The sequence below is a fragment of the Nelusetta ayraudi genome, unplaced genomic scaffold (genome assembly GCF_046127955.1).
Source record: "Nelusetta ayraudi isolate G7.1 ecotype Tasmania unplaced genomic scaffold, CSIRO-AGI_Nayr_v1 ptg000136l, whole genome shotgun sequence".
NCBI lineage: Eukaryota > Metazoa > Chordata > Actinopteri > Tetraodontiformes > Monacanthidae > Nelusetta > Nelusetta ayraudi.
The window spans coordinates 6,834,172-6,846,949 of record NW_027466186.1 but is presented as its reverse complement, the minus strand read 5'-3'; the positions used below and the strand labels follow the sequence as shown (position 1 = coordinate 6,846,949).

Sequence of the window (12,778 nt, the reverse complement as noted above, 5' to 3'; positions counted from 1 at the left end):
TGTCTAAACCTAACAAACCAACAAGAACCTGCCTTGCGTGCGTCGAATTTCTGAGCATTTCAAACTGGCATTTGGAATTTCCTTCAACTGGATCAACAGGAAGCAGCAAACAGGTAAGTGGAACATACTTCCTTCTTTTCAAAATTTCAAATAAAACAGCGAGGTACTTATTTATTTATTTATTTTTGTCCGTCCAAACTGGATATGAAAAACTTGCTGTGTACCTGAGTCACCAGTGCCGTTTGGCTCAACGGCTCAGACTGCTGACTCTGGTGTTGGAGACCAGGGTTCCAATCCTGGTCTCCACCAGGTGAAGGTCAGAAAATGTGTCACCTCATCAGGACGGTTAGTTCAGGCTGCTGGAAGTCCTACTGTGTTGCACCATGTTGTGGATTGTTTTATTTTATTCAAAAAAAAACAAAAAAAACATCTGAAATCCACGCAAAACTCGCCAAAATGAGCGTCCTGTCATAGTTTAGCATGAGCCAGAGTGGGAGAACGCAAAGTCTCAACATGTCTGAAAAGAGAGGAGAAAAAAAAACCAACTGACTTTGTATGAATGAGTATTTTTTTTTTATTTATTTTTTTTTCATTTTGCGCACTCTTGATGTACTTATTTTGCCTATGACTAACCTGTTCTCAGTATCAACATGTCTTTTGACTGTGGGAGGAAACCACGCAAACACAGAAGCTGTCAACTCCACGCAGCAAGATCCTCGAATCCAAGACTTCCCAAGGAGAAGCGTGCCAACAGAAGAGTGGCCAAATAGCTCACTGCATAAGAGAAAGAGGCAAGTATAAACCAACACAAGTGCCATCTTCAGGTTTCACAGCTGATTTGTTTGTTTGAACTACATGCAATATATTTCACTTTTATTTTCACGAGATGTTAAAAACTCTATTTACCTTTTTTAAACTCTCTATAAAACAAAGTCCAAACCGAATGATCACAATGCTGAAGCAACAATGAGGCGACAAAAAAAAGTCTGATTAAACATTTTATTGTGTCAACAAAACCATGGCAAATAAAAACATTACATGAGCTCAACAGCAACACCACTACTGAGCTTACGCACAACACATGCCTCCCAGCTAACACAGTAGCCAATTTAAAATCAATGTGTAACATTACGCGCACACACGTACGTCATCAGTCGAGACTAACATTACACACACGCACTCTCTGTGGAGACAAAGTGCTCTGACTGCAGGTACAGCGGGAGTGAACAGTGAGTGAACAGTGTGAAGACGTGTCTCACCGATTAGAGTGTGAGGTCAGGAAAACTACGACTGCTTGTGAGTGTAAACTTTCTGTTAGTGCGAGCAGGTCCTGCTTGTTAACTAGTGCTTACATGGCTGCACCTTTGCCTTTCAAATAAGTTAAAGATGTGGAAAAAAAAGAGAGAGAAGTCCACAATGATCATCTGACAGCAGGTTGTCCACGCTGAGCTTCTAAAGAAGCTGTGGTCCGTCTTAATCTGGACAATTCTACTGTTTCTAAAACATTGGTCATTTGCTGTAATCCAGTAGTGAACACACGTGCGAGGAAAACGGTGCCGGAGCGTCGTTCGGAGGAGCGGGGAGTGCGAGTCCGGCCGGCGATCGGGTGTGGTGGCGACCCACCGCTGGAACGGGACCCTGAAGGCGTCTCTCCAATCGGAATGCGTCCTCGCACTCACTCGCACGCAGTCTGTGCCTCTGTAAGGCACGAGGTAGGGAGAACCAACAGGGTGTGGCCACAGCGACAGGAGGGGAGGGGCTTTCCACGTAAAATCTTAAAAGTCTTACGTTTCACTTTTTAAAAGTTACAAATTCAATTCAGGCACTGGGTTTTTTCGGAGGCAGCGTGATAAGTCGCCGTCCTCCGTGATCGTCGAGCCCGATGCGACGTCTGTGGCCCAACGATTGGCAGCAGTAACCTGCAGCTGCCACCAGGTGGCATCATTGGGAGGCAGCGTTCCCCTCACCTCAGGCGCCTAGTCACCAGTCTTCTTCAGGACGGTGGGGGTGGATTCAGCAAAGTTCCTGGGGGGGCAGAGACGACATGGAGGCTTCAGGTTGGTGTTGTTTGTTGTTGCGAGGTGTCGATGACGTTTGTGCGACTTGGGCCGTCACCTCATGGGGTGGACGGGCCAGTTGGGCTGCACAGGCGTCTGGACGGCGGAGCTGGGGCTCATCAGCATGGCGCTGTAGATGTTGGCCGCCACCACCAGGATGCACAGCAGGATGGGCCCGATGATGGCGCCCTCGAGACCCAGATAGTAGGCGCCGCCCGCCACCGCCAGGCCGGTCAAGTACGGGTGTCCACCCCTGAGACGCACACGAGGAAGAAACTGATTAGAGCAAAGAAACGAGCCACTGTGTGTCCCCACAAGCAGTTTGAAATCCACCTTTGGCTTTAGATGTCCACCATACTGTATTTGAGAAATTCACATTCTGGTGGAAAAAAACAGAATCATCACTGGATTTTTTTTTTCCCCCAGTCATTACAGATAAGTAAATAGATTATTAATAGAAGTATTAATATCCAAAATATAAAACCTTTTCATTAATGTCACTACCACTGTTACACTGTTTCAATGCGTTTGGATGTCCCTAATTCACCACAGTTAACGATGTGTCCACATCTAACTCTGGACTTGCACAACAAAGTTCCGTGTTTCTTTTTCGGTGGAATTTAGAGAGTGAAATGTCAGAGCGTGACTCACTTTGTTGACGTTTGTCAAACCAATGTCCCCCTCAGAAGTTAAAGCCTCGTCTGCACTTGCGAAATAAAAATAAAATTACCACGAAATGACGTGATAGTCTCACAAGACCGAGCCGTTTCTAGGGCGGCAGCAATGCGCTTCCGTAAAAAAACCCAAAAAACACACACACACACACACACACACACACACACACACACACACACACACACACACACACACACACACACACACACACACGTATATGTATATCTCCCAGACAAGGCCCGAGTCACCGCAAACATACCCTGATATGTCGGAGTAGATGGCTGTATCCACGAAATACGTGGGCAGCAGATGACAGATGAGCATCATCACGGCCTTGAAGCCTTGACCTTGCACCAGCCAGAGGTCGCACACAGCCGGCACCGCCGCCCAGTAGGTCCCCAGGAACGGCACGGCGCCCAGGATGGCGGCCAGGGCTTCAGGTGAGAAAAGACGACATTGAGAGGTGAGGAAGTGAAAATGGCGCAAATAGGCTGACGTGACACATTTCTTGGGCTTGCGAACGCTCACCGGAGGGAATGAAGACGATGTTGATGCCGAAGATGGTGTGCGTGAGCCAAGTGTAGAGGCCGTAGAAGCCGGCCATCTTCAGGGAGGCATCGAACACTCCTCTGAGAGAGGAGACACGCAGGGAGTTGAAAAACAGACGCAAGCCAGAGGGCAGTGTGTGCGGGTGCGGGGGCGGGGGGGGGGGGTTCACCTGATGGCCTCCTCCACAGACTGGCCGATGATGTTGGAGGAGGGTCCGGGTTGGGAGAGAGGCGTCAAGTTGATCACCCACTTGACTGGTTTGTAATATTCACCGCTGGAGCTCAGCAGGTAGAAGAGAGTGGTGAGAAAAATCACCTGGAAAAATATGATGACAAAAGAAAATGTGACCATGAAAAACAGGACAAGAAATCAGAACTACACAGTATTTTGAAATATAAACTGGAAATTTTTCTTGTACATTTTTCTTTTTAATTGGCATCCTGAGAACCAATAGGAGGCCATGAGCTGCAGTTAACGCGACTATAATCAAGCAGCATAAATACGAAGATGTTCAGCCGCCGATTTCTAAAAACTGAATGATTGAGTTGGAAATGTTGACTCTGAACTCGACTCAACAACTCATCACAGCTACTGCCGAGGACGAATCAATCTCGTGGTTTCGTACCAGACTCAGTGCAAAGTTGAGCAGCGCGGTGCCGCTGTGGAACAGGACGGTGAGCAGCGTGGTGGTGGTGGAGATGAGGAGACCCACGTTCCTGCTCATCACCACCCACAGAGACTCCAAAATCTGCAAAACAGGCACTGTTAAGAAATCTGCAGGACAAACAGGTGAGGCTTGAACAAAAGTCGTCTTGACGTATTAGCAGCGCTAAAAAGTCCTCCCTCCCCGTGTGGACTTACAGACAGCAGCGTCTCAATGTTCTCCTGCAGGAAGGAGGCGATGTCCTTCCAGTCCAGGATGTCTCCCAGCCAGCTGTTCTGCCTCTGCGCTGCCATCTTGTGGCCGGCCCGACGTCCAGCGTGGGTCACGTTCTGCAACGGCGTCAACGTTTTTTTTAATAACGACACAGTGGTGACAGTTTCAGGGGATCCGGTTCTTACTGGCAGGAAACTACCTTGACGAACCAGGAGTGGTACAGTCTGTCCCAGAGCTCCAGCACCTGCTTTTCAATCACATCGGTGTGATTCACCTTGTCCCCCAACATCTTGTGGAGCTGAGAGGGCACGAGAAAACGTTAGGCACGTGACACCCTCCCCCAAAAAAGGGCCAATCCGTATCAACGCAGACATTTTCACTGTCCTAACCTTATGTGTTATCCATTCTCTACCATGCTGATGAACATTAGTGGCTGCGGAATTCAGGGCCTTCTGCACCACCTGAGCTTCAGGAAGCCAACTGGGGAAACGGCAAGAGGTGAAGATGTGAAGCTTCAGAATTTTAACGCAGTAAAACAACGGCTAGCTGTCATACCTGGCCCACTCTGGGTGGTTTGACATGGTCTCATTGATGAGGTTACCAGTAACGTCGATGATGTGCGCACTTTCATGGTGGACCTAGGCAGATTATAAAAAGGTCCGTTAGCGAGGAGGAAGCACACATAAGTCATAACAGTGCACATAACAGTGCCTGTTGCCTTCATGAACTGGGAACAAACAATTATAAAAAGGTGCATTAATTCAGAGGCAGAAGTCCAGTGAGAGGGAGGAGTAGAAAAAATAAAAACGGTACCATGGCGGTGAGCAGCAGAGCCATGAGGAGCGTCCCCGACACCAGCAGGAAGATGATGAAGATGCTGATGATCTTATCCAGAGATCGCTCCAACCACACGACCATCTGCGTAGAGACAGAGGAGGAGGAGGAGAACGACGAAGGGGATGGAGAGACGAGGAAAGGTCAGTAGGACCCTGGGAACACCTGGGAACACCTGGGAACATCTGGGACCACGTGACGCTGAAACACATTGAGAAAACTGCGTCCTTCCCATGAGAACCAGCAGCCGTTTGGGATCGTGGCTCCTGTGCACAGTGGGGTAGTGATCTAAAAGCTGGGGGGGTCAGTGCACATGCACACATCCTGACCCAGGAACATGCGGGTTGGGAAATAAAAAGGGCTGCGTGACTTTGGGTTTTCCCCTCTGGTTGTTCTTAACTCAGTTTTCTCGATGCTCCGGGACATCAGCTGCAGTGTCCAGGTGTGTCTGTGTGCGTTAAGGTCGGGTTAGCACAGCCAATGGCAGGTTATGGAAGAGGTTTAGTTAACCTGCCTCCCATAAGGCCACTCTGATGATCTTTATGGTCACGGTGAAATGAGAATGGCTGCATTGCGAGCGCGCACTGCCAACAAACACTACTACACCCGTACATATTTTTTTTTCTTGAACTAAACTGTAACCTGGCAGTACAAAACAAATGAGTACAGAAAAAGAAATTAAGCAACAGCAGCAGTCTGGATCACATAACTGAAGAACCATATCTAAGAGTGATTTAGGTCATTTGCAAAAGAAGCCACATTTGAAAAGAAGGTTAGAAGCAAAGATAGCAGCACCAATGGTAAATCCATCTCTTACCAAAATACAGACCAGGAATTCTGCAAGTTTATTTTATATGACTGCCACTTAAAAAATCTAATCAAAACTAAACAATTTATCCAAACTTAGCCTTCAGCAATTGAAAACCGGAAAGATTAATTTGAGGCATCCTGAAGATCTACAAGGACAATACAATTACTTGGATTTAGCACCGTCATAGATAATAACTAAAAGATTTGTTGACAAATCTGTGGTACTGAGGCTCTTTTGTGTCTGCTGAAAGCATCTTTTGACCCTTCTTGGCAAACACATGCTATTAATTCTTGGTTTATAGTCTTTTAATAAATCTATAGATCTAGGGACCTTAACAGAAAGCACGCTTCTCATACTTATTAAAATGAAATGTTTAGTCTGTTGGTAATAAGCACCTAACCCCAACCGTAACCCTAATTTCAGCCTTAAGCGTAACCCTAAATCCATGCAAATCTATGGGGTCAAATGTCAACTTTGTCCTAGGGACATGGGGACACTTGCAGGTTCAACAGGAGCCCTCAAGACACACCCACGCCAAATTTGAGGCTCCAACCCCATCCCCAACCCCATCCCAAACCCCAACACAACCCCATCCCCATCCCCATCCCCATCCCCAACTCCAACTCCAACTCCATCTCCATCCCAAACCCCATCCCCATCCCCATCCCCAACCCTAAACACTCTAAAGCCAGTTGCAAGTTCAATCGCAGCAGGGGCAGTGGGTTGAGGGTACAGTCATGGCAGGATGGGACCACTAGTCCGTCCTTCAAAACTGTAGCCTGATGTCAAAATAAAAAAACAAAACAAAAAAAACAAAACAGGAAGCAGACAAGCAGCAGACGGAAATGCACAACACGTCAGGGTGAGAGGATGATATGACAGTGGAGGGTAAAGTGCCAGTGCAAAGCTACTACAAGGTGTGTTTCCTTCACACACACACACACACGCACGCACGCCCGCACGCACGCACGCACGCACGCACGCACGCACACACACACAGATGATACTCTTCTTCTCTTCTTTCCTCTCACACACACTCCACTCCCCCGAGTCTTTACCTGTTTGTTAAGCCAATGCCAGAGCTTTGGGTGGGGGAGGGAGAGACAAAGAGACATCAGGGAGATTATTTCTGGAAAGAAGCGTGCGGCGGTCACCGTACGGACACGTGCCACGGAAACAACGGGAATCGGGAGGTGGAGCTTGGCGGGCGGGATTGAACTACAGACCAGACAGGCGGTGCAGCCCGGCTGCACAGTGAGATGCAAATCACTGCGTTTGCAGCACACGTGACAGTAACTGCAAACCCCACAGACATGAGACAACTTTCAAGTCTCTAAATTGCAACCACAGCTGGTGTTGCAATACATCTAGTGGCTGTGACAGGATATGAATGGCACTCATCTAAACGCTGTCATTTATTTTCACATTAGTGTGCTTTAATGCCACTAAAGGCAACACAACACTGACGATCTTTTATCTTTATCCCACAGAAGATATCTGTGAACCTGAGCCACTGTCACCACTGCAGCTCTGATATCATGTTTATAATCAACCAGTGTGTTTAGTCAGTTGAAGGCCTAAGAAAGAGGAGGAGGAGAACCAGGAAGAGGAGGAGCCAGAGACATTACCTTGGTGTCGACACGCAGCATGAACTGAGCCAGGCCTTTGATTGGTCCAGGCAACAGCGCCTCTTCTCGTTCACGCCCGAGCTTCTCCAGCACCGCCCACCAGGAGGCGAGGGTCCGCTCGGCGAAGCTCTTCAGACCAAAGTGGACCACCACCTTCTTCAGTACCCACACTGGAATATAAATCAACCACCGTCTGTTGTGCGAATGTGCCGCATTTCAAGTTTGCGAGTGAGAGTGTGTGTGTGTGTGTGTGTGTGTGTGTTACCGGCCACAGGAATGGGCAGCAGCTGCAGGATCCAGAGGTTGAACCACACCTGCACCAGAACGATGGCCCAGGCCAGCAGGATGAAGTAGATGTGGCTGGCTCTCTGGGGGCTTCTCTCTTTCTGGAAGACACCAGCTGGGAAGGAGCGGGGGCCTCGAGGGAACCCGGGCGTGGCTGGCAGAGGCCCCAGACTGGACACCCTGTCTTCAGGGAGACACGAGTAGGGAACAGGAAAGGATTCAGCAGTGAATTTGGCTTCTTCTCAAACCTGCATACGCACAGATTTGCAGATTTATGAGTCACATCACAGCATATAGTCGGTCATTAATGTTTTCGCATTTAAAACATTTGGTTATATTTTATCAAGTTTATTCAGAAAATTGTGTGAAGTATACTTCAAGTTGTTGATTAAATTATTTTAATTTTCAAAGTGTAGTGCAGTCAGCCCGCGTATCATAAAAACACATCTTTCCATGTAAGCGCCTTGTTTTTTTTGTTTTTCTTTTTAACTAATCTAAAACCTCCCTGGGGCCCAACTGAGGTAAACATTTCAGAACTGTTTCAAGGGCCTTTGGGCCACTCTTGCTGCAGGCTCAACGCTTGAGTAAATATTTGTGACTGTAAAATTAAAATTTCCTTGTTACATGTGTCAGGATTCCTTTGCAATAAACAGATCACCCCAGAATACCCTGTGTGTTGAAGTTAATACCCTCTAAGTGTACGAAATAGCATATTGCTAACTCTCTCCCATGCCAGATGTGATATAAGAGTAAAATCAAGAAACCCTGAGCAGATACAAGATCGGGGCAACTGTAGATCCATGCTGACACAACATGGCAGAGTCCTTCCAAGTGGACCTGTTCTTTATATAACCATAACTGCCTGTGATTAGCAAATGAAAACAGAACAACTAATATTTGAGTGAGTTCATCCTCGTAAAATCATGAAATTTGTATTCTTATCTTCTATTTTTGTGCCAACAGATCACTTAAAATATTGCATGATTTAACGGTGCAGTTTTTACCTGGAGCAGAGTGTACACTGGGCTCACTTTGGCTGCTACATGAAATGGCCATGTAAATTGTGTTGGCAGCGAATGACAGCACCTGGCTGGAAAGCTCCCCTGAGGGACGGAAACAAACACACAAATAACAAACGGCACAAAAGCAAAATGAAAAACTCTGTTTCCAACAAATGACTTTCAATAAAAAAAAAAACACAGTTCAGTCGACTATTCATTCTGCGTCTGTCAACACGACTCGGAATAAATCAGTGTCAGAAGAGAAGCGAAGGACGCAATCAGCTCGACGGCATTCAAACAAATGATAACATGAACTCGGCCCTTACTTAATATGTAGAGATGAAAACTCTGTCCATTAAAATCAGAAGGTTTTGGTGGTGTGTGTGTGTGTGTGTGTGTGACAGAGCAAGTGTGTCCATTAATGTTCACCTTTGCTGGGGACAGGCGGTTTCTCCAGGGAGCCCATGATGATGAGAATAACTAGAAGCACTAAGAGGGGCACCCGCCAGGGGCCGGTCAGAGACACTGAAAACACAGCAACACAGACACAAACTGAAGCAGATTCATGTGTCTGAATATTTGACATGTGCTAGTTTTGCTTGAGAAGAGCAACCTCGTCCAGTGTGGGACACATTCTGCTGCTTGAAACATAGTTTTTAGACTACGCTTCAAGTGGAGGTCTGTTGCAGCTCAGCAGACCTCCATCCATTCTGCTCTGACCTTCAGGCCCCCTCGTCATACGCACATGGTTTGGAAGTCCCAGAACTTTTTTGAGAGTGATCGCTCAACCCACCCCTTCATATTAGAAACTCTGAATAAAATCTGGAGGATTATGGAAACGATGCATCGGGCGTGCCAGGTTATAATAACTGCAGATGTTTCCTGGTGTTCTTTTTTCTTCTTCTTCTTCTTTGCAAAAGCCTTTCAGAATATCTCTCAGCCACTCTTGGCATTTCAAGCTCATGGGTCACGTCTCCCTCACAGGGCTAAAAATACTGACAGCTTCCTCGCAGTGTTGATGCCTGAGGGGATTTGCTGGTGCCGGAATCTTTCCAGAGGCAAAGATGATTCTAAATTTCACTCTCGCCATCTTTCCCTCACACACACACCCAACCACACTCACCAAGGTAGAAGAGCAGGACGGCCCAGACGGGAAGAGCCAGAGCTTTCAGGTGGCCCTCCGTCTGAGGACTCCACTTGAAACAAACCATCAAAAGGTAGCCAAACACCAGAGAACACACCTGGTCCAAAACAGACAAGAAGTTTGGTTACAATACTGTTACCAAAATGAACTTGTTTCTGTGCATGTTCAAAAAAAAAAAAAAAAAAGCCACAAGGCACTGATTTCAAGAATGTGTGATTCACCACGTGTGGAATATTTCTTTTTAGCTGATGATTTTCCCCCAGCTTGAGAACACATTACAATTCATGTTTTTGTTAAATTATAAATTGAATCTTTGGGTTAAAAAGTAGTAGTAGATCTGACTGGGGTATTCAAATAAAAACATTTCTGGCTTTGCACATGTGAGAATGCTTGAAGTAAGAACTCCCACCTCCTGCTTTGAAATGATGAGGTCACATATTAGATTTGAATCATGGCTGTCTGTATGCAGTCAACAACACAACATTAGAACACCATTTCACATTTGAGGGTCATAAGAGTTGGTGCGGGTGCAACTCTGCTGACTTTGTCAAAATGAAAGTGCATCACAGGAACATCGGGGATGCAACAGTGATGAATATCCCGTTGACAGGAGTCAGCTGACTGCAGCCAACAATCCGCTGCTCTGTAGAAGGAATGGACGGGCAGACTGTGACGTGATCCATCTCTAATTATCTGGTCACAAAAAAGGTCTCGCCTGGTTTCATACCACACAAAGACATCTTTCATTGTAATATGATACAGTCTCCTATGCCCTATAAATAGACGAGCGGCTCACGTCAGTGCCGATCACCTACAGAAAGGCCAGGCGGTGAAAAGAGGAACCTTTAACGCAAACTGTGTCAAAGCCGATCTGGGCTGTTCCTGAACGGAAACTGCAGTAAAACGCTTCATCTGATAAGACACAAGTAAAATCCTGTACCACTGAGAAAAACTGTGTCTTCATGTTAAGACATGCAGCCACACAGTCAGCAATTTGTCTGTTCATACATGTTGATTCTTTACTAAATACTTTTTAAAATACCCTTTCAAAATTCCTACATGCCTAACACACTCTGTGCACACTCCTTACCATTCTTGCATGCTAGTTTTACAATTTCCTCTCCTCTCTGTCCTGTAAAGCACTTTTTTGAAGCACTCACAAATCAAGATTGCATTATGTATGTGCTAGCTCTCAGTTGTAGGAGAGTTTGATTAAACGGCGCAATATGTCTTCCTCAACAACCAATGTCAGACAGTATAACACAAATACAAATGGCCTCTGTGCCAGTGTTGAGACAGAGTCACACTTTGCTTAGAGTGAAACGTGTTTGCTGTGAGAACATACCAAAGATTTAAACATACATATACACACCCACACCAAGAGCTGATGATATTTGACCTGTAATCACTGCACTACTGCTCCCACTGCAGCACTACCACATTTTTCTCATCATCTGATCTGATTTATATTTACATGTCATTTATTGGATAGTTTATTACACAATATAAAGTAATTAAAAAAAACAACATTAGGGATACTGGGGGTATAACTATGACTAATAATAACATATAAAAAATAGCTATGCAAGCTACTGCTGGGTGTTGCTTTTGCAAATTTAAATCAGTTGTGTTTGTTGTATTACCCTATTATAACAACATACAAGGCCCTCTCCAGACTGAGATATTACTTTACAGATCATGTCTCGGGGCCCCGAGTCGGCCTGTCTGCACCTGCTTAAACGGCAACCTCGGCTTCCTCTGAGCTGACCTCAGCGGAGCGCTATCACCAGCTGTCCCCGGTCCTCTCACTCACCCACACGGTGTGGAAGCAGTCCAGGGCGGCGCCGATGACCCAGCAGGCGTAGCCGAGGATCACTTGCATGCCGCTGACGCTCCACGACAGGTAGAGGACGTAGAGAAGCGGCGCCCCGGTCCCGATCACCAGCAGAATCGTCAGCCGCTCCAGCACCAGCTGTCCCATGGCCTCCACCCCGTAGTTGAGGCACCACACCGGGACGAGCAGAGTCCCCAGCAGGATGGGCGTCCCGGTGTCCTGCAGGCCGCTGAGCCAGGAGCGGCCGAGGCGGGCCAGGGAGTTCTTGAAGGGGTGGAGGAAGGTGCCGCAGAGCACGGCCCAGAGAAGCGGCCGGAGGAAGGCCTCCAGGATGAAGAAGACCAGCACGGCCGCCCCGCAGCAGATCGCCACGAAGATAAGAGCCCCCACATTGTAGAAGGCCTGTTTGATGTTTTTGTCGAACTTGAGGGACGACGGCTGCGACAGCAGCTGGCTCATCATGCCGATGGCGGCGGGCGGGACGTTGTCGGAGAACGACACGGAGTGAGGCCGCTCCGGCTCCGTGCGCGGGCTGCCGGGGGAAGACGACACCGCAGGCTCCGGCGGCGAGTCTTCCTCGTCTGCCATGATTCCCAGTTCCGCCTCGGTCCTGCCGTCTAAGGAGCCAACCATGTGAGGGAGGAAAACATGTGACGTGGACGCGACGTAATATCCAGGGGCACCATGGGCAATCGAGTGTCCACGCAAATGCAGCGCTTCCTGTTTGCCGTACGGGTACATACAAATGTGTTATTCCTCGGGTTACACAGCTTATTTTCTCAAGACTCTTGCTCGGTTTGTCTTAGTTTTATGTTCGGTGCTCTCTTAGTAAATATTCTTTAATGTCTAATGATGCAATCGCGTCGCTGCTCTTTGAACTACATGTGTTCCATTAAAGCCTCATTATTAGGCTGTGTTCTCAGTTTTTATGGTCATATTGGTTGTTGCATTTAATGTTAACCGGCACACATTTATTGGTAAGTCTGTTCCCTCATGTAAACAATCCATATACAACAAAATGTACACTACTTACACATTTACACGTTAAATTATTTATTCACATTAAATGCTAATTATGATAAG

The 12,778-nt window shown here is 47.0% G+C and overlaps 1 protein-coding gene across 2 annotated transcripts; it reads right to left on the bottom strand.

The window, feature by feature from the left end:
- Window positions 1–985: 985 nt before the first annotated feature.
- On the bottom strand, window positions 986–12,440 carry tmem245 (transmembrane protein 245). 2 transcript variants are annotated; one of them, XM_076012582.1, is made up of 18 exons: window positions 11,675–12,440; window positions 9,841–9,958; window positions 9,147–9,242; window positions 8,721–8,819; window positions 7,697–7,900; window positions 7,432–7,601; window positions 6,862–6,885; window positions 4,972–5,076; window positions 4,714–4,796; window positions 4,548–4,638; window positions 4,358–4,456; window positions 4,143–4,274; window positions 3,907–4,029; window positions 3,451–3,596; window positions 3,261–3,361; window positions 2,992–3,166; window positions 2,116–2,310; window positions 986–2,025 (listed from the first exon to the last, which is right to left on the bottom strand). In XM_076012582.1, the coding sequence occupies exons 1-18, from the start codon at window positions 12,434–12,436 to the stop codon at window positions 1,977–1,979; spliced, it is 2,772 nt and encodes a 923-aa protein (XP_075868697.1). In that variant the 5' UTR covers window positions 12,437–12,440; the 3' UTR covers window positions 986–1,976. The 2 variants fall into 2 exon arrangements, with proteins under 2 accessions (XP_075868697.1, XP_075868698.1); XM_076012583.1 differs by lacking the exon at window positions 6,862–6,885.
- Between the last annotated feature and the right edge of the window lie 338 nt (window positions 12,441–12,778).

Bases quoted from the DNA above. Each gene is read 5' to 3' on its own strand.
- tmem245 (XM_076012582.1), bottom strand. From the start codon at position 12,436: ATGTACCCGTACGGCAAACAGGAAGCGCTGCATTTGCGTGGACACTCG. The intron at 5,077-6,861 runs GTAAAGACTCGG...GTCTCTACGCAG, and splicing joins GGCATTGGCTTAACAAACAG to ATGGTCGTGTGGTTGGAGCG. The intron at 2,026-2,115 runs GTGACGGCCCAA...CTGCCCCCCCAG, and splicing joins TGGCCCGTCCACCCCATGAG to GAACTTTGCTGAATCCACCC.